An 18695-nucleotide genomic window follows, 5' to 3' on the forward strand; every position below is an offset into this window, starting at 1 on the left:
TACCGCTGCCGCGCGCTCGTCTCCCTAGACTGCTGCGGGCCCCGGGACCTGGGCTGGGAACCGGCGCTGGAGCGGGACACGAATGTGGTGAGCGCGGGACTGGGGAGCTCACGGGCAAGGCAGGGATGCGTGGACGAGCGGGCCACATTGCAGGCGTTCCCTAGGGCCGCCCGGCGCTACGCGCAATAAACGTTTTGATAGCCGACTTCCCGGTGGCAGAGAGTGGCTAATTCTGCGCGCGGGCTCCACGGGGTGCCGGGGGGGTGCTGACTCGGCCCTAACCGCCCGGAGCCGCCCAGACTACGCGCAAGTACAACTTCCGCACCTTCCCGCAGCTGCATCCGGCCTCGAGGCCACGCTGGTGCACATGCGCACAAGCTCCATAGTGTCCCTTGGGAGGCGGGGCCTGCGAGACGGCGCTGAACTGAGGGCTGAGATCATTCTTGGAGGCGAGGCGTGTGTGACCCCGCCCTTCGACATCCCGCCTCCAATGAGGTGACAGCTAGATCCTGGCTGTCTACGTTTCAGTGTTAACGGTTGCGGCGCGGACACTGGTTCCGGCGCACGCACACTCATATACGGGTGCGCACGCGTACACGCGCTTGGGGCGGTGGTGGGAGTCTACCGGTGCACCGGAGCTGGCGGACTGGCGGGCGTGGCGATGGGTGAGGCGGACGCGGGAACGCCTTCCTTCGAGATGACTTGGAACAGCACGACAAGCAGTGGCTACTGCAGCCAGGAGGACTCGGACTCAGAGCTCGAGCAGTACTTCACTGCGCGTACCTCGCTGGCGCGCAGGCCGCGTCGGGACCAGGTGGGGACTGGGGGTTGAGGGAGGCGGGCGGGGGCGATCGCTGGGATCCCGCCCCTCCACGGTACGTTGCAGTCTCGAGAGTTTGTGGGCCGCTCCGCTCTCCTGTCAGCGTGGATCTCGAACCGGACCGGGGCCAGCCCTCGGAACCGTGTGTCTGGCTTTCAGCACATCGGTACTGGGTGCCGAGCCCTTGCTGTTTCTGTCACAGACCGGTTGAACCAGGGGAAACAGCTGAGTGGCTTGGGGTAGACCAGCGGCAGGCATTATCTACCCCTTACTAAGGCTGACTGTGCAGTCTAGATTACCACCTCGATTTCCGCGTGTGGGCGCTCCCACCCCTTCTCTGGGGGACCTGGAGGAAGTGGAGGGGGAGGAGTCCTCGCCGGGAATTGAGAAGTGTGTTTAGGAGAGAGGCAAAGGAAGGTCGGAGAGAAGCAAAGGAAGGTCCAGGCCCCTCCATTTCCACTCCTGGATGGAGCTAGCTTGATCCCCACCTCTTGCCGGTCCCGGCCTGTCACCAGCTGCTGGAATGTGGAAGATTCTCAGTCTACCCTCCTCTTCAGTGGACCAGGAGTACTCGCTTGGGCAACATATATAGAAAAATCAGAGCAGACCAGGGGATCTGGGAATAGCCGGAAAGGAAGCCTTGTTTTGGACTGTCAGCATTCAGGAACACTTCACCCAGGAAAGGTGGGAAAGGCTAGATTGTAAAATGCCCTGAGCGGAATCAAGAGATAGGGGTTACTAATCTAGGACTATAAAGTGTGGTACTGGAGCAGCTGTGCCTCTGAGAGCCTCCCAGATGTCCCCATTATCAGAGACCTCTGTGCTGTGTACCATGAGTGTGACCTCCAGGCTCAGAGCTGGTACACCTCGGCAGAGCAGGAAAGAGAGATGGGGACCATGAAGTGAAGTTCAGTATACCTGGCAGCAATGGGGCAGAATTCCTTACATGAGCCAAGAGAAAGGAGTTATGGGTGATTATGGGTGATTATTTAGATGAAAATTCTATACCTTGAAAGCTCAGTCCAGAGTTTGGGTGCAAGGTTTGAGGGTGGATCCCTGGGACTGTCCCTGTGTCACTCAGGCCTGAGCCACTTTCCATCATGGAAAGGTGAGAAAAACCACAAAACACTAACCAGTTGAAAAGCAGGCTGTGGAGTCCCAAGATACATACATATCTTGTATGTAAGATATGTATACCTATGGCTGACTCATGTTGATGTATGGCAAAAACCAACATGATATTATAAAGCAATTATCCTTCAGTTAAAAATAAGTTAAGAAAAAAAAAAACCATCAGTCACTCTGGACAGTGGCAGAGTAGAGGGTGAGTGGCTAGAGTGCAGCAGAAGGGAAATTCCAAGGTCCTGTTGTATGTCCCTCTGGGACAACTTGTGGAATTCTCCTCCAGCAGTCAGTTTTAGAAAATGGAAAATGAAACTTTCTCCTCTAGAATCCTGGCAGGACAGTGCAGTACCTCCAGTCCCAAGTCCTTGAGGGAGGTTCACCTGGAGGGAACTGGGAAGGGGCTGGAACTGAGGTCACTGCATCCCAGTTTGGAGCTCTTGGACAACCCAGGAAGGGAAGAGGGAGGACCCAGGCTAGAGCTCAGAGCCATCATAAGGAAGGGGAATAAGTGAGTAGCATCCCTTTGATCACCCTGTTCTGTAAACAGAATTCTCTTCCTTCTTGCCCTGGCACTGGATTCTGCTCAGCTTTCCTCCTGCCCCTAGCACCTCTTCCATCCTGACAGTCTTTTCTCCTGGGGCATGCCTTGTCCAAAATCCTCTCCTTGGATGGAACAAACACTCCATCCTTTATTCCCAGCCCCTCTGGCCATCATTTTATCCCCCCACATCTCTCATTTTCCAGGATCCAGACCATTTGTTCTTACCAGTCCTACAAGATTTCCAACTGTCTACAACAAGGTTTCTGCTCAAGTTTTTCATTTCTCAATGCTCTTTTCTATCTACGAGACTTTTGGAAGCTTGGGGAAGCAAATAGGCTTCTCCAGAGCCTCAGTCCTCAGTGTCAACAGCTTGCTGACAGCTGAACAGCTGCAGGTACTAGGTGAAGAGCATATTGCTAAAAGGCTGTGAACTCTACCCTACCCCCTCATCTGTCCTTCCTATTGTTCGCATGAGATGGTGTAAACTTGAAAGTGAAAGTGTTAGTCACTCAGTCCTGTCCAAATCTCTGCAACCCCTTAGGCTGTAGCCTTCCAGGCTCCTCTGTCCATGGGATTTCCGAGGCAAGAATGCTGGAGTGGGTAGCCATTTCCTTCTCCAGAGGATCTTCCCCACCCAGGGATCGAACCCAGGTCTCTTTGCATTGCAGGCAGGTTCTTTACCATCTGAGCCATCAGATGGTTTAAGCTTAGGGGGCTCTAAAGCAGTAGCCAGGAAGAAGTCTGGCTGTCCTGGGCTCAAAGCTGAGCACAAGATTAAGGTTATTCTGCAGAAGACCTTCTGATGGGAACTTCTCTGGGACAGTGCATTGGTCAGTGATGATCTCAGCTGAGTCTGTGACACTCCCATTCCTACTAGGGCCTGTCTGACGTCAACAGGAAGTAAGGCTGATGCAATGAGGCAAGGGAGTTTGGCTGAAGCCCTGGCCCATACGCCACCCTTCTGACAAGAATCCAGTCCCTGGAGGAGCAAGGGGAAGGGCTGAGTGGCGGAGCTAAAATCTTCGGGCTAAACCTTCTAGACAGCAGGGAGGAGGTGCATAAGCTTCCCTGTTTGGCACTTGTGTGACAGGCTCTACTAGAAGGCTGCCCATGTCCACCTCTGGCAGATTGGAGCCTGGCCTGAGGCTGCCTTTTGTGCAACTTGGGTCAAGATCAAATGACATGTCATAGTGGTTTTCTCACTGTGTCTGAGACATGTAGGCCTGGCCCAAGTCCCCCACCAAGAAGTGTTAAGGTGGTAGCAGTTGCCCCTCTCCTCCTGCCCCCTGGTGGCTGGTCTCCTGGTGTGTACCAATCCCTATACCTCTCCCCCTGTGGTGAGTCATGGGCAAGGCCAAGAGGCAAAGTGAACTGCCTTCTCCAGGATACACCTTGACCCCACCCAACTAGGGTGCTGAGATCAAGATGTTCCTTCTGAGTCCCTGATCTTATCCTGGCCTTGATTTCAAGGTGTCCTTAGAACCTTCCCCAGGGCTGAGGAGGCTCCAGGCCAGCAGCAGAGAAGCCAAATGATTCTGCCTTGGCTGTGTCCATAGAATGCAGAACCAGGAGCTGTGATGGTTTCCTCTCATCAGGCCATGAACTGTGTCCGTCAGTTTCCAAAGGCTGCCCACAGGCCATTTTACAGAGTGGTCCACCCGGAGTTTATCTTCTTGCCTTCGACATGCATTGCAGAGGAATGGGTTCTGTGAGGGCCCTCTCTCCATGCCTGCCCATCTTTCAGGATGAGCCCGTGGAGTGGGAGACACCTGACCTTTCTCAAGCTGAGATCGAGCAGAAGATCAAGGAGTACAATGGCCAGATCAACAGCAACTTGTTCATGAGCCTGGTGAGTTGACAGCCTGTTCTGGAGATAGGAACCCAGCCACGTGCCTGATGCCCAGAAGGTCAGAGTTGAGGTATTCTTGGGAAGGCCTGAGCAGTGATTTATTCACACCCACCCTAGCCCCAAGTGGACTGGTAGGGTCCAGTCCTGTTGCATCTCACCTGGCACCTAATCACAGTTTGGTTTTTCCTCTTTAGAACAAGGATGGCTCCTACACAGGCTTCATCAAGGTTCAACTGAAGCTGGTGCGCCCTGTCTCAGTTCCCTCCAGCAAGAAGCCACCCTCCCTGCAGGATGCCCGGCGAGGCCCAGGGCGGGGCACAGCTGTGAAACGCCGCACCTCCTTCTACCTGCCCAAGGATGCTGTCAAGCACCTGCACGTGTTGTCACGCACGCGGGCACGTGAGGTCATCGAGGCCCTGTTGCGTAAATTCCTGGTGGTGGATGACCCTCGCAAGTTTGCACTCTTTGAGCGGGCTGAGCGCCATGGCCAAGGTGGGCTTCCCACCCCATCCCACCATGTGTGAGGGTATATATACATGTGCCTGTGCATGCAGGAGCTGAGGGGGCTGTGCCTGGCTCTAGTTAAACCCTCCCTTCCCTCTGCTTGGCCCACAGTGTACCTCCGGAAGCTGTCCGATGATGAGCAGCCCCTACGCCTCCGGCTCCTTGCAGGGCCCAGTGAGAAGGCCCTAAGCTTTGTGCTGAAGGAGAATGACTCTGGGGAGGTGAATGTGAGTAACAGCTCTCCTTAGTTTCTTGGGTGTGACTGGGTGGGACTGGAGGGTTGCAGCTACCGTAAGACTTGAAGGAGCAACAGGGCAGACAAGCCCTGCAAAGCCTCTGCAGAAGTGTGTGAGCCTTGCAGCTAAAGTGGAGGTTTCCAGGAAATTCATGCCAAGGTCTAGGGCTCGTCTCAGGAAACCAGGAAGAACTATCTTGATGCACTGCTCTTCCCTGTCGTGGGAAGTCCTCAGGAGATGCAGGAGTCCATCTGATGGCGTGGTGATCTCAGGCCAGGTCAGAGCCACACAGATAGGCACAGGACAACACGGAGGTGCCCGTCTTTAGGCACTAGAACTTTTTACCGGGAAGCTCTCCAGCTCCAAGGTAGTGCCTCTGCAGAGTGAGATTAAACTCAGAGAAAGGAGGCATGACCTGTCCACAGGTAGCTAAGGAACATTGGTTTGGTTGCCTGTCTGCAAGATCACTGCCCTACTTTGTGGGACCCATCTTCTCTATGTATTGTTTTTGGGAATCTTAACACAGACCACTCAGGCAAGAACCTGACACTGGAAAGCACCATCCTAGCTGCATGATCGTGATAAAGTCATCTTCTTTCGGGAGAGCCTGCCAGCTTGGTAGTGCCTGCTGTAGCTTGTGTCTCCCTTCTCCCCCTCCAGTGGGACGCTTTCAGCATGCCTGAGCTACACAACTTTCTGCGCATCCTGCAGCGGGAGGAAGAGGAACACCTCCGCCAGATCCTGCAGAAGTACTCCTATTGTCGCCAGAAGATCCAGGAAGCCCTGCACGCCTGCCCCCTGGGGTGACCTCTTGTACCCTGGGGTGGAAGGAGGAGAGTAGGCAGCGCCAAGGGCGTGCCGTGTGAGTGTGCAAAGGCCCCTGTGGCCTGAGGAATGAGTGTGCATGGAGGCCCTCTCTTGCTGGGGGAATGAGCCCAGAGAACAGCGAAGGAGCTGGCCCCCTGTGTCCACCAGTGGGTGGAGCAGAGCATGGCTCTTCACCCTTCTGCCTGTCACGTACTGGGTCATGGTGGGCCAGGGTTGCCCTGAGAAGCTGCTCCAGGCTTGCAGCATGGGTAGAGGAGACAGAAGTCTCTTTAAATTTGTGTCTCAGATATGAGAATCTTGGAGACCCTACAAACAGAATAGGGTCGTTTGCAGGGATGAGGGCCCTTGTCTATGCAGAACGGTTGTGTGATTTGGGTCTTGGATGGGGGAGGGGGGTGTCTCAGGATAGCCCTATCAGAACCAAGGGTGGGTGTTCAAGATTAGACAGGCATCAAGGAAGAGTCTAGGGTTCCCTCTCCAGCACCCTCTGACTCCTCACACACCTTCAGGTCAGGGAGTGCTGGCTAAGGGTGCAGCAATAGTGCCTCTGCCTCCTCCAAGGAGGATGTCCCTGGGCCAGGCTCTCTGAACGTGGGCACTGGCCCAGGTGTCTGTGCCTTGTTTGCCAGTCAAAGCCAGGGTCCTTCCCTTGGGTATTTTTGATGATGTGTGCGAATGTATGTACTATTTTGTGGCCTCAGCTGAATGCCTCCTGTGGGGAAAGGGGTGGGGGTGATAGTCATCAGGGCCTGGGGTCTGAGAGAATTGGCTAAATAAAGATTTAAGAATTCTGCTTTTGGATTCTTTATTATGGGCCCTCATCTGTAATTGCCCCACAAGCCAGTGGCTGCCAAGATTGATGGACAGGCTCACAGTAACTATGGGACAAATCTGTGAAGGATGTGGTATATGGATATGTACTCAGTCATCACTCAAACCCTGTGGCTAAGGTTGTAGTGGGGGTAAGAACATCAACTGCCAGAGCTTAGAGAAACCACACACTCCATGTTGTGGAAGGCACTTCACCAAATATTGAGATTCTATTGTGGACCAGACACTGGTCATGGTACCAAAGGTACAGATGTTAATGTCCACAAACCTTCATAAAGCAAGGCTTCTGGTGGGTTTGGAAAGTACACTGAATTTGAAGTTCTTTGGCCCTGAATGTAGATATACAACCATAGGCTAATTCCTTAATTTTATTTAGGTTCAGTTTCTCCTCCACATGCCACAATTGGGGATGGCAAAAAAGGTATGGGGATAGAAGCCAGATGGGCACTGACCAGTCTGGCCTGGAGTCAGGCCCTAAAGTGCTGGTTTGGGGGAGGTACCCGGTGATTGGGCAGGTCCGCTGAGCCTGACCTCTAGGGGTTGGGGACATAAGAGCCGCCATACAAGCTAAAGAAATAAGGAGGAGGACACAGCCACCGCTTTCCCTGGTAGGAGCTGCCCGAGCTGGAGAGAGCGTGGCCTGCTGGGAGCTGACGTCTTGCGGTGCATGCTGGGGTACCTAGCATTTGAGGGCGGCTGTTGGTCCCGCCCCGCGGACCGACGAGAGAAGCAGCCAATCAGAGGGGGCAGCATGCGGCGCATTCGGAAGCGGAAGTGAGGTTTCCGTGGAGACAGCGGACCCTGCGGAAGGCGGCGGCAGCGGCTGCGGCGGCATCTGCGAGCCAAGGCCCAGGCACGGTATGGTGGCGCCGACGGCCTTGTAAGAGCGAAGTTACTGCCGGGCCCGCCATGCGCCGGCGGCCCTGACATGGGCGCCAGCGGCTCCAAAGCTCGGGGCCTGTGGCCCTTCACCTCGGCGGCGGGGGGCGGCGGCCCAGAGGCGGCGGTCGCTGAGCAAGCTTTGGTGCGACCGCGAGGCCGAGTCGTGCCCCCCTTCGTATTCACGCGCCGCGGGTAAGGGCGCGGGGTTCCGCCCCCGGGAGGACAGACGGGCGGCTGGGCGTCTCGCGACATGGGGCGCTCCCGCTGCTGTACCCGCTACACCCGAGTCAGGACGACTCCCATATTTCAGGTCCCCATAGGAACAAAGGGTGGGGAAAGCCGAACAGGCGGTTCCTCGTGGCCTGGCTGCTCTGAAGGTCTCCCTAGGAGAAGAGTGGGCCTGAGGCTTGTCCCTGGGCAGGTCCTCCGTACGATAAAGCTAAGATAGGGTCTCCCTGAGACTCCAGAACCTTTTCCTTTCATCCCTTCCATCCCAGCCTGCTAGCCGAAGGCTCCTATTCTCACTCACCCCCAGTTCTCCCTAGAAGAGAATGACCCTCTGTTTTGTCTGTTTCCGTTCCCCACAGTGGTAGGGTTGGACCTCTCTGGGTAGTGGCTGGGAGAGTAGGACTGGGCCCTAGCGTTGAGGCTGGGACCTGGGGAAAAAGACCCTCACCCCAGGTATGTTTTCCCAGATCTGGGGGCACTGACCTCTCCCCTCCCACAAGGGGCCCAGATAGGAGCACTAGATGGGCCTGGATCTGATGGGCCCTGAGGACTGCTGCTCAGGTGTTGCTGGAATCTAGGTGGACCCCAACAATGGCAGTCTGGTTGCATCAGCCACCTGGACCGGGGAGGATTCAGCCTTTTTTCCTTCAGGCTCCCTCCTAGCTCGGGCATCTGCTATCTCAGGCTTTGGCCTTGGGCCAGCAGTGTCTTCTGGAATGAGACCATCATGCCCAGGCCACCATCCTTCTCACTCTAGAAGTCCTGGGTGAAGGCAAGGGCCTGATCGAATGGCTACTCTTGCTGAACAAACCAGTGACGTTTTGGTATGGCCTCTCTTCTTAGGGTCTGACAGAGTAGCACTGGCCACCATCCTACTCCCCACTTTCTAGTGGACCCCAGATCCTAAGCAAAAGATTCTCCAAACATATTAACCTCCCTTTCTCCCACCAAGGTTGTTCTTCCCCATTGGGGGGAGGGCATACTTCCCTGTGGTCTATGGCATTTGCCATGACTAGCGTGGGGCTCCAGCCCAGCCTGTTCCCCTCTCGCTCTGCACAGCTCCATGTTCTATGACGAGGATGGGGATCTGGCTCACGAATTCTATGAGGAGACAATCGTCACCAAGAACGGGCAGAAGCGGGCCAAGCTGAGGCGGGTGCATAAGAACCTGATTCCTCAGGTGAGGGGCTGGGCCGTGGTCACAGAGCCTGTGTTGAATGTGTGGAGGCAGACCCAGATGGAGTCTGCTGTCGTGGTGGGGGCTCTGGGGGGAGGCACTGGGAGGAACAGGAAGGCTTCCTGGAGTAGGGGCCCTGAGCCGGCCCTCACTAGCCTCTGTTTCCATGGCAGGGCACCGTGAAGTTGGATCCCCCCCGCATCCACGTGGATTTCCCTGTGATCCTCTATGAGGTGTGAGCCTGGGGGGTGGCAGGCGTAAACACCCCCTGCCCCAGCAAGACACCCCCAGGCTCAAGGTGTGGCTTCCATTGAGGAACCTAGGCTGGGGCCACAACCGTGAATAAACTCCACTGGCCTGGAACCTTCAGCTGTGAGCAGGGCAGTCCTACAGTGCTGGTTGGGTGTTGGTTTGTATGTGGACCAGAGATGGCTGGAAGCTGGTGAGGGCTGATGGCGGAGTTACCAGTCCACCTTTCCCAGCAATCCCTACAAGGAGCATGGCAGGGCACATGCTGGTCAGGAATGCCTGGTTCCTGTGCCCTTGCCTGGCCTGCATTCTTCCAAGCTTGCCTAGGGCCCAGCCCTGCTAGAGGCTACAGCACTTTAAAAGCAAGGTCTGCCTTTTTCCAGCCCCAGGGCAATGGGAGCTCTACAAAAGTGGGAACTTCCTTTCCCTCCTCACTTCCTTTACCCTCTCGTTGGAGCATTTCAGCCGTTTGCTACCTCGATTCCTCCTGTGTTGGACAGAGGCTGGGGGCAGAACAAGCCTGATTTTTCCTGCCTACCTGCCCGTTTGTTCCCAGCCCCAGATGGATGGACACTTTGCAGGCTGTTAATAGGAGTAGGGACTGGTGTGGGAGGTTTCTCCCTCTACCCAGGGCTGGCCCGATCCCTCCCCACTGCAACTAGTTGTTTCTCCCCCTCCCCCCCCACCCCAAGTTGAGAGGGTGTGGATGGGGATCAGGAAGGGCTCTGGATGCCTGTGCCCCATCCCACTTACTGTATCTAATCCCCCTTGCCCTTACACATCCACCACCCTGTGGTAAGGCACAGCACCCTAGGGCTGGTGCCAGTAGCTCTGAGGAGCCCACCACCCCTTTTCCCTACAGTATACCCCTCCCTTCAGTATCAGTCAAGAGAAAAGTACTGGAGCCCCTGGATAGGGGCAGAAAGAAAACAACCATAATAGGAATACTTAAAATGTGAAAGCTTGTAAATAGTCTAGTCCATGATGTTATTGGGGCAGAGTCTGATTTCTACATAGAAATGATTTTTTTTTTTAATTCCTTACTGTGCAAACTCTGTGCTTTAAGCGTGTGAGAAATGGCTTGGGGAGGGTAGTCCTCAATCTAGGAAGGCTGTTGTGTTATTTGTTCAATAAAATTATTTGTAGACCCTGCATACAAGACTGACATCCTCTGAGGCTGTGACACCCAGTGTCTGGACTACCACATGGGCATAGAAGGTAGACCTGGGTCCAGGACACAGGTCGCACCAATGTTTGGCAAGGTCCAGAGTGCGGCCATCCCAGCTACAACCAGCAGGTGGCAGTGTATTCACACAGACCTCACTACAGACCCACTCAGGATGGAGAGCCACTCCTGTATTAGGTTCAGTAAGTGGAGACCCTGGAATTGGAAGGCCCTGGGATACTTCAGTAGGGATTGGCCCCACCTGCCTGACCTGAGATGACAGTGTGACCTCAGATAGGTCTGGAACAGTTGTTCTGTCCCCAGCTGAGGCAGCTGAACCTACATGAGGTCACAGCCTAAGCCCCATAGACCTTCTAGGGCCCAGCCTTAGGTGGACAGCAGCCAGGTGGGTGCCACTGCCCTTGACCTCCTGCAAAACTGCAGCCCAAATCCACTTGCCTCTCCTGGTGGGCACTACCAGGAGTGTAGACTTGGGGCTTCTGTTCCAGCAGGTTAAACTCAATTCACCCAGTACTTCCTCTCATCCTTTCTGCTCTTGCCTTCTCACCTGCCGCCTGCCCCCGTGAACATTTGGCCTGCACTTCTCAGGTCAGGCTGTGAGGCCAGTTCTCTGCCAGGCCTAGCCTTGGCCATCAGCCCAACTCCCTGTAAGGGAAAAGAGAGTTCAGGGACGCAGGCTGCTGGGTCTGGGAAGTTGACCTACCTGTCTTTTGGAGGTTTAAACTGGTCCAAGTCTGGAGCAGGATCACCCTCTGCAGTCTGGACTTGAAGTTCGTCTCTGGGTTTCTTCCCATTTGCGCAGTAAGATGCCAGGCACAAGGCCCTATCACCCTTCACTGCCCCTCCTACTGACTGCCCCAGGGCCAGGGTTCTGCTGTGCCGGATGGCATCCCGTCATCACTGTCCCAGTGTGGGGAACTCCCTGTGCTGGGCCTGCCCTAGCTGACTCTGAAGCGGGAAACAATGGGGGTCATGGCAGTGCTTCCCCACTCCCTCCCACTGGGCTGTGTGCACTTCCTTCCTGCTGGCTGCCTGAGGAAATGTCCCTGCCCTGGAACAGTGGTCTGGCCTTTGTTTCCCCAGGGGCCCCTGCCCTTAGAGCTTCTAAGGCCTGTGTCCCTTACAGAGCCAGCATAGTCTTCAGGGGTAGACTGTAGGATATGTGCCCACCTCCCCCACTCCACCAGGCTTACAAAGCTTTCTATTAGGGGAGAGGCCCTAGGCATCAAAGGGGTGGGATGGTAGGTCCAGGGGGAGTAGCCCAGGGTGATTTGAGGGTGTGCAGAGTTGTCTGCACCTCTGGAGGAGTCTGCTGGAACCCTGCTGCAGCCCTCCCTGGAGCCAGCCACATTATGGACACTCTCTTCCACAGAAATACACCCCTCCCCTCACCAGTTTTGTAAGGAGCCCTGTACTCGGCAACATCTTAGAACCAACCAGGAATGTCCTCTGACAGAAGAGCACCGTACAGAAGCCTCCCAGGGCCTGTCCCCCCCACATCACCCATATCAACACTCTGTCACACTTTGTCCACTCTCACACATGAGATGCTTCCGCTCTCGGTGGAAAAAAAATGACTCAGCTCCTGTAAGTTCCCCCAACATCCCCCACCCCAGGGCTGGTTCTCTTCACCACCTGCTTTAGGGAACCATCTGCCAAACATCCCCCAAGTAGTTTGACTTCCCAAAGCACCACCACCAGGGCCGCTCCACTCATAAGCTGCTGGGTTTGAGGATGGGCCTCAGCCCCAGGGGCAGGTTTGGGAAGCTGTCAGCATGGGGGAGGCTGGCACCTTAGCTGGGTCCTTCAGCCTTCCTGTCACCTGGTGCAGTTTGCTGGGCCAGGGCCTACTCAGGGGAGGAGGGGCAGGGCAGGCAACCAGCCAGCAGGACATACCGGAGGGAAACAGGGTCAAGGCGGTCCCTTCCCCCGCGCCTGTTCCTGGCCCTTTCCTCTCTGAGGGGCAGGAGGAAGTGAGGATAAAGGGCTGGGGTGGGAGGCGGGAGCCGGTGGGAGGGATGGGGTTTATCAAGTCGCCGGCGGGCTGCCCAAAGGGCAGGAGCTGGCGCGAATAGCTTGGCTAGAGACTTACCCCGGGAAGGAGGGAGGCCGCCGACCTACTGGGCCGACGGACTCCCACACAGGTGAGCCCAGGGCAGACGACTGGTCTGCACCCTGGTACATGGCGCTCCCTCTCTCTCCTCCCAGGCGCGTGTGCAGGGAATGGGCTGGCCAAGTAGACCCGGGCCCTTTGGGGAGCTGAGGACCCCGGGGAAGCGGATTTAGGAAGAGGCAAGGAATTCTCGCTTCCATTGCAGCTCCAAGCCTGCTCCCCAGAGGGAGGGGCGTGCAGGGCGAAAAGACGGGATACCCAGCGGAGGCCCAGGGGAACCCTTCTGGCTGAGCCGGTTTTCTCTGCTGTCCGGCCAGGAACTTCTGTAAGGGAGGCAGCCTTCTCAGAGTTGAAAGGACGACTTGGGGTTCCCACAGGGCCCCCAGAGGCTGGACAGAGGGGATAGGAGCCCAAGGACTGGCCTGTCCCAGTTGCAAGTCAGGAGCAGGGGGACGCCCTACCCTCAGGGCTCGCTGGGCTTATAGGCTCCCAGCCAGGCAGGCCTAACTGCGACTCACAGCTTGTGTTACCAGGACAACCACTGCTTCCATCCAGCCCTGGATGGGCTAAGACGCGGGTGCTAGGCCCCCCAGCCCCAGACGGGCAAGGGGCGGGGATTCCCTTCCCACCGGGGTCGGGGGAGGGGAGCCCTGAACCGTAAGGGGGGCGGGGCAGTACTGTCCCGGGAGATCGCAGACAGGCTGCGGGTCACCGTCCCCCTTTCCATACAAAGGGGGCCCCAGGACTGGAGATTACACTCAGAGGTGCAGAGCCAGATTCTCTACTGCCCCCAGCCAAGGCCTCAAGGTCCCACAGCACCTCCTTACGGACGAATGAGGGAACGTCACACTACCTTCATTCCCTTCCCGACCCTCGTCCTTTACGCTGTCCCTTTAAGCGGCTGGCCGCGTCGCGGAGCAGGGAGGAGTGTACCACTGGCCGCAGGTTGCGGGGGTGAACTTTAGGCTGACTTGGCGCTCGTGGCTAAGACTCCAGAAGAAAGCCCCATTTGGAGGCACCTCAGAGTCTCAGACTTATGGCTACATTCCTCGGAAGAGGATCTGGGGTCCTCGGAGCCCAAAGCGCGGTATTGGCGGCTCGAAAGTCAGGCACACCTTCCCTCCCCCGTCGCAAATCCTGCGCAGGGCCCGCCTCCGCGCTGGATTCTTAAAGGGCCGGCGGGCTGGGGTGGGGGGGCGGAGCCAGTAGAGGTGCTGAGCCGGGGCCGAACCGTGGAGGGCTGCGGGCCGGGCTGGGACGGAGATGGAGGTGGCCATGGCGCAGGTCCCGGCGGCGCCCTGCGCGAGGTGAGGGAGGGCAGTGCGAGCCGAGCTGCTGTCTCCGCGGGCTCTGTTCTGAACCCCACGGGGAGGCGGCCCAGACCGCCCCCCTTGCCGGCAGGGTTCAGCCCCCACGTGCGGGGCGGGGGCGGGGTTCCGGACAAAGGCCAGGTGGAGTGGGCTTTTACCCCCGGCCGCCTGGCCCGCGGGCACGCGCATTCCTGGTAGCTGTAGAGGGAAAGGCCGGTCTGCTGGCGCCACCGTGGGAGATCCACCACCCCTTTGTCCCCGCGGGGCCTCCACCAAGCTGGGGGAGAGTGTCTGCGCTGAGATAAAGTCTGTTAGCCTCACTCTTCTGTTGGGCGGGTGCTAAAAAAGATACCAACTCGGGGCTGAGTTACAGCTTCCTAGCTACTCCAAGAGCTGTGGCTTGCCTCACCCAAATGCTGTGATTTCTCAGGATCAAAAGTTCTTCACGGGGTAGAGTGGGCCTCGGTTTGGGGCTCTCAGAAACTTTGTCCTGGGTGATACTCAGTCATGGGTGAGCCTTTCGGCAGTGAGTCCATAGCTCAATTTGTCCAGTTTCAAAGGGGTCACAGACCTAACAGCAGTGCCTGCCTAGCCATAGGCTACTTGTCCAGGAAGGAGCCCAGTGCTCCTGGCAGTGAGCTACCGGGATGTGTTGCCTGTCCTTCAGTGGCCTATGGTCTTTCAGATCTGTTATAGCTAATAACAGAGTCTGAACAGTCCTGGGCACGGTGGCCTAATGCAGCATGGGCTTTGGGAGCGTGGATGGGTTTGGGATGGATGACCTCCAGGATCCTCTAGACTTACTTGCTGTCTCCCACCTTTTTACCAGTTCCTGAGCTGGTGCCTGGCAGGTGACACTGACTTCCTGCAGCCCCCAGCATGTGGACAGGCCTGGGCCCCGCCGTCACACTGGCCCTGGTGTTGGTGGTGGCATGGGCCACGGAGCTGAAGCCCACAGCACCACCCATCTTCACGGGCCGGCCCTTTGTGGTCGCATGGGATGTGCCCACACAGGACTGTGGCCCGCGCCACAAGATGCCATTGGACCCAAAGGACATGAAGGCCTTTGATGTTCAGGCCTCACCTAACGAGGGTTTTGTAAATCAGAACATCACCATCTTCTACCGTGACCGGCTGGGCATGTATCCACACTTCAATTCGGTGGGGAGGTCAGTACATGGTGGTGTGCCACAGAATGGCAGCCTCTGGGTACACCTGGAGATGCTGAAGGGACACGTGGAACACTACATTCGTACACAGGAGCCTGCAGGGCTGGCAGTCATCGACTGGGAGGACTGGCGGCCAGTGTGGGTGCGCAACTGGCAGGACAAGGATGTGTACCGCCGATTATCACGCCATTTGGTGGCCATTCGCCACCCTGATTGGCCACCAGAGCGCGTAGCCAAGGAGGCGCAGTATGAGTTTGAGTTCGCTGCACGGCAGTTCATGCTGGAGACATTGCGATTTGTCAAGGCGTTTCGGCCTCGGCACCTATGGGGCTTCTACCTCTTCCCTGACTGTTACAACCATGATTATGTGCAGAACTGGGAGACCTATACAGGCCGCTGCCCTGATGTTGAGGTCTCCCGAAATGACCAGCTGGCCTGGCTCTGGGCTGAGAGCACGGCCCTCTTCCCCTCTGTCTACTTGGAAGAGACACTGGCTTCCTCCACTCACGGCCGCAACTTTGTCAGCTTTCGTGTCCAGGAGGCTCTTCGCGTGGCTGACGTCCACCATGCCAACCATGCACTCCCCGTCTACGTCTTCACGAGGCCCACCTATAGCCGTGGACTCACAGGGCTTAGCGAGGTATGTGCCTCCCAGGGCCCTGTATTCTTCCTTGGGAAAGCACCGCAGGTTTGGGTTACCAGGGGGCCTCCTGCCCTCAAGTTTACTGACTACTCTACATCCCCTCACCTCATTCTCTCTGTAACCTTATGAGAGGGTGACATTGTTATCTCCATTTGTGGATAAGAAAATTGAGGTCCAGAGATGCTGAGAAGTGTGGCCAGAACTTCCCAGGAAATCCAGGCAGAGGAGGCATTCAGGCCTAGCATTCTGACTTCGTAGTCCATCCTGACAGATGTAGGGCTTTCCTGGTGGCTCAGATGGTAAAAAATCCACCTGCGAGGCAGGAGATCTGGGTTCGATCCCTGGGTCAGGAAGATCCCCTGGAGAAGGAAATGGAAACCCACTCCAGTATTCTGGCCTGGGAAATCCCATGGACAGAGGAGCCTGGTGGGCTACAGTCCATGGGGTTGCAAAGAGTTGGACACAACTGATAGATACATGCCAGGCTCAAGTGGGCCCTTGGCTTGAGAATCGGAGGCCAAAGAAGGGGGTGGAAATGGCTTAAACATTTAAGGAGAAAGCGCAACAGCTGCTGCCTGGGGATGAGAAGGGGAGGGCTGGGATGCAGTCGGGGGTCAGCAAATTGGTAGAGGCTAGGGCCTGCCCCCCCGACCTGTCCTTCTCACCCTGTGGTCTCATCCACTTCCCCTACAGATGGATCTCATCTCCACCATTGGTGAGAGTGCTGCCCTGGGTGCAGCCGGCGTCATCCTCTGGGGTGACGCAGGGTTTACCACCAGCAACGTAAGTAAGACCCACCCAGCCAACCAGAGCTGAGTCTGCAGGGAGAGGCAGAGTGTTTGCACTTTGGCTGCAAACCTCAAAGTGCTCCCCTCCTCTGCTTCCCAAGGCAGCCCGTGTCCCAACAGTGAAGACAGGATCTACCCCCACCGCCACCCCTGCCCTTCACCCAGGAAGAGGGAGTTGTTGTCTTGACCAGCTGTTGAGTTCCACCCTGCCCCACCTGCCCTGCTGGGTTCCAGTCCCTGCCCCCACCCTCTTCTTAGAAGGAATGGGAACAGTGAGGGCTCAGGCGTACGTGCGCGCGTGTGTGTGCGTGCGTGCATGCATACACGCGCTGTTAAAAGAAGGTGCAGTCACACAGTGTGGACTGAGTTTCCACATGGGCTAAGGCAGCTGACCCTCCTCCCTGTCCTCTACCCCCAGGAGACCTGCCGACGCCTCAAGGATTATCTGACTCGGTCATTGGTACCCTATGTCGTCAATGTGTCCTGGGCTGCCCAGTACTGCAGCTGGGCCCAGTGCCATGGCCATGGGCGCTGTGTGCGCCGGGACCCCAACTCTCACACCTTCCTGCACCTCAGTGCCAGCAGCTTCCGTCTAGTGCCTAGCCACGCACCTGATGAGCCGCGGCTGCGACCAGAGGGGGAACTCAGTTGGGCCGACCGCAACCACCTACAGATGCACTTTCGCTGCCAGTGCTACTTAGGCTGGGGCGGTGAGCAATGCCAGTGGGACCGCAGGCGGGCAGCTGGGGGTGCCAGTGGGGCCTGGGCTGGGTCCCACCTCACTGGCCTGCTGGCAGTGGCAGTCCTGGCCTTCACCTAGACTTTGTAAGGGTCTCTCACCCAGCTGCCAGGCCAGCTGGCCTCTGCCACAAGGGGTCTGTCAGGCATGTAGGAGCCTGCAAGGGGTGGACAAACCAGAGTCTGGAGGGGCAGAGCCCTCTGGGATGCCCGGTAGGATGTCCTTACCAGCTCCCACCCCCTGTTCTAAGGGGGAGGGGCAGTCCCCTGGAAGGCCCCGTCTCTCCCTGCCAGAGAGGAAGAGGGGCACAGCTGGGCCGGGGAGGACCTGACCCTACTCCCCTGCCCCTGGATAGTTTATTATTATTATTTTGGGGTCTCTTTTGTAAATTAAATATAAAACAACTGCTTCTTTGCTTGGACTGTCCGTGCCTGGGCCAGGGCATGTGAGAGTGCTTTCAGGCTCTTCCAAATAAGGTTTGAGCTCAGAAGTGTCTCTGTGAGACTCTCTGCTGGGGACTTCTCATCTATAACACACGTTCACTGGGATCTGCAGGCCCGAGCTGCCTGCTCTAGCTGTCCTGCCAGGGCACTGGCCACTGGGAGCGGAGGGAGTCCCTTTCTACCCCAATAGCAAGGACCTGACGTTCTCCACATTGACTGGAAAGCGACTGGGTCCAGCTTTCTGTGGGCAGGGCCCTTGTGCTGCGCCTAAATGGTGCCGTATCCCCAGCTGGGCTGGTGCCAGTCTCCTCGCCTCGCCCACCCAGGGAGAAAGTGGGAAATGGATGTTTGATCTTCCCTGGCCGGGCAGGTAGCCAGATCGCTCCTCCCTGCTATTCTCAAAGGCAAGGGCGTCTCCTCCACTCCCTGTTCTCAAGGGCAGTGGACTTCAGCCACACGCACCTCTCCCCATCTGGGTCAGAGTCCTCCACCGGGTACGGTCAGGGGAAGGCCAACAGGGCACTGGGATCTGAATCATGAGGCCCACTCCCTGTTCTACTGCAAAGATGTATGATGGGGTGAGCGGGGGGCTATCCTCAACAGGCAGCTCTGGCCTGGCCATGAGAGAGCGTAGCTTTTCCCCAGCTGTCCCAGGGGAGAGAAGGAGCGGCTGGAGCAGTCAGACCTGCTTCACTTCCTCTGCTTCTGTTGTGAGTTACCCTGGGTGGGGCGCTGCCCCTCCCTCTAGCCCTGGACCCACACCTGGATTCCTCCCATCCATATCAGTGAGGACTGAGCCCCTGCCCTCAGCTGACACCGACTCTGGGGAGACAGACTCAGAAAACTGCCACGAGGTGAGGAGGGCACCCCTGCTCGGGAAGTCTTGACACCACCACTGGGACTCAGGAAGCAGCCTCGAGGAAGGGCTTTCTATACTGAGTTTTGAATGAGGTGGGACAGTGATGCTGGGAACGAAGCACGGGCAGTCTGGAGGAAGACAGAGCACAAAGTGGGCTGCAGGATTAGAGGCGGGG

General features: G+C 57.1%; 3 protein-coding genes across 7 annotated transcripts in view; all 3 read left to right on the top strand.

Moving 5' to 3' along the window:
* Positions 1-6696, top strand: part of RASSF1 (Ras association (RalGDS/AF-6) domain family member 1) — a 9141-nt gene extending 2445 nt beyond the window's left edge. Inside the window, exons 1-6 of one of the 4 annotated variants that reach the window (XM_010851805.1) lie at positions 3-87; positions 336-814; positions 4231-4335; positions 4530-4827; positions 4951-5066; positions 5736-6694. In XM_010851805.1, coding sequence (XP_010850107.1) covers positions 662-814; positions 4231-4335; positions 4530-4827; positions 4951-5066; positions 5736-5882 — 819 coding nt within the window. In that variant the 5' untranslated portion in view covers positions 3-87; positions 336-661 and the 3' untranslated portion in view covers positions 5883-6694. The other 3 variants (XM_010851807.1, XM_010851804.1, XM_010851806.1) reach the window with 3 other exon arrangements.
* Positions 6697-6796: 100 nt separating this feature from the next.
* TUSC2 (tumor suppressor candidate 2) lies at positions 6797-10424 on the top strand. Its single transcript, XM_010851810.1, has 3 exons — positions 6797-7808; positions 8904-9024; positions 9195-10424. The coding sequence occupies exons 1-3, from the start codon at positions 7663-7665 to the stop codon at positions 9258-9260; spliced, it is 333 nt and encodes a 110-aa protein (XP_010850112.1). The 5' UTR covers positions 6797-7662; the 3' UTR covers positions 9261-10424.
* A 2066-nt stretch (positions 10425-12490) lies between these two features.
* HYAL2 (hyaluronoglucosaminidase 2) lies at positions 12491-17626 on the top strand. Of its 2 annotated transcripts, none has more exons than XM_010851808.1 (4): positions 12491-12600; positions 14709-15688; positions 16385-16474; positions 16898-17626. In XM_010851808.1, the coding sequence occupies exons 2-4, from the start codon at positions 14759-14761 to the stop codon at positions 17297-17299; spliced, it is 1422 nt and encodes a 473-aa protein (XP_010850110.1). In that variant the 5' UTR covers positions 12491-12600; positions 14709-14758; the 3' UTR covers positions 17300-17626. The 2 variants fall into 2 exon arrangements, with proteins under 2 accessions (XP_010850110.1, XP_010850111.1); XM_010851809.1 differs by lacking the exon at positions 12491-12600 and adding an exon at positions 12625-13876.
* Positions 17627-18695: the final 1069 nt, after the last annotated feature.

This window comes from Bison bison, unplaced genomic scaffold, assembly GCF_000754665.1.
Source record: "Bison bison bison isolate TAMUID 2011002044 unplaced genomic scaffold, Bison_UMD1.0 scf7180017864304, whole genome shotgun sequence".
In the NCBI taxonomy this organism is placed as follows: Eukaryota; Metazoa; Chordata; class Mammalia; order Artiodactyla; family Bovidae; genus Bison; species Bison bison.

Bases quoted from the DNA above. Each gene is read 5' to 3' on its own strand.
- TUSC2 (XM_010851810.1), top strand. From the start codon at position 7,663: ATGGGCGCCAGCGGCTCCAAAGCTCGGGGCCTGTGGCCCTTCACCTCG. The intron at 7,809-8,903 runs GTAAGGGCGCGG...CGCTCTGCACAG, and splicing joins TTCGTATTCACGCGCCGCGG to CTCCATGTTCTATGACGAGG. The intron at 9,025-9,194 runs GTGAGGGGCTGG...TTTCCATGGCAG, and splicing joins ATAAGAACCTGATTCCTCAG to GGCACCGTGAAGTTGGATCC.
- HYAL2 (XM_010851808.1), top strand. From the start codon at position 14,759: ATGTGGACAGGCCTGGGCCCCGCCGTCACACTGGCCCTGGTGTTGGTG. The intron at 15,689-16,384 runs GTATGTGCCTCC...CTTCCCCTACAG, and splicing joins GACTCACAGGGCTTAGCGAG to ATGGATCTCATCTCCACCAT. The intron at 16,475-16,897 runs GTAAGTAAGACC...CTCTACCCCCAG, and splicing joins CAGGGTTTACCACCAGCAAC to GAGACCTGCCGACGCCTCAA.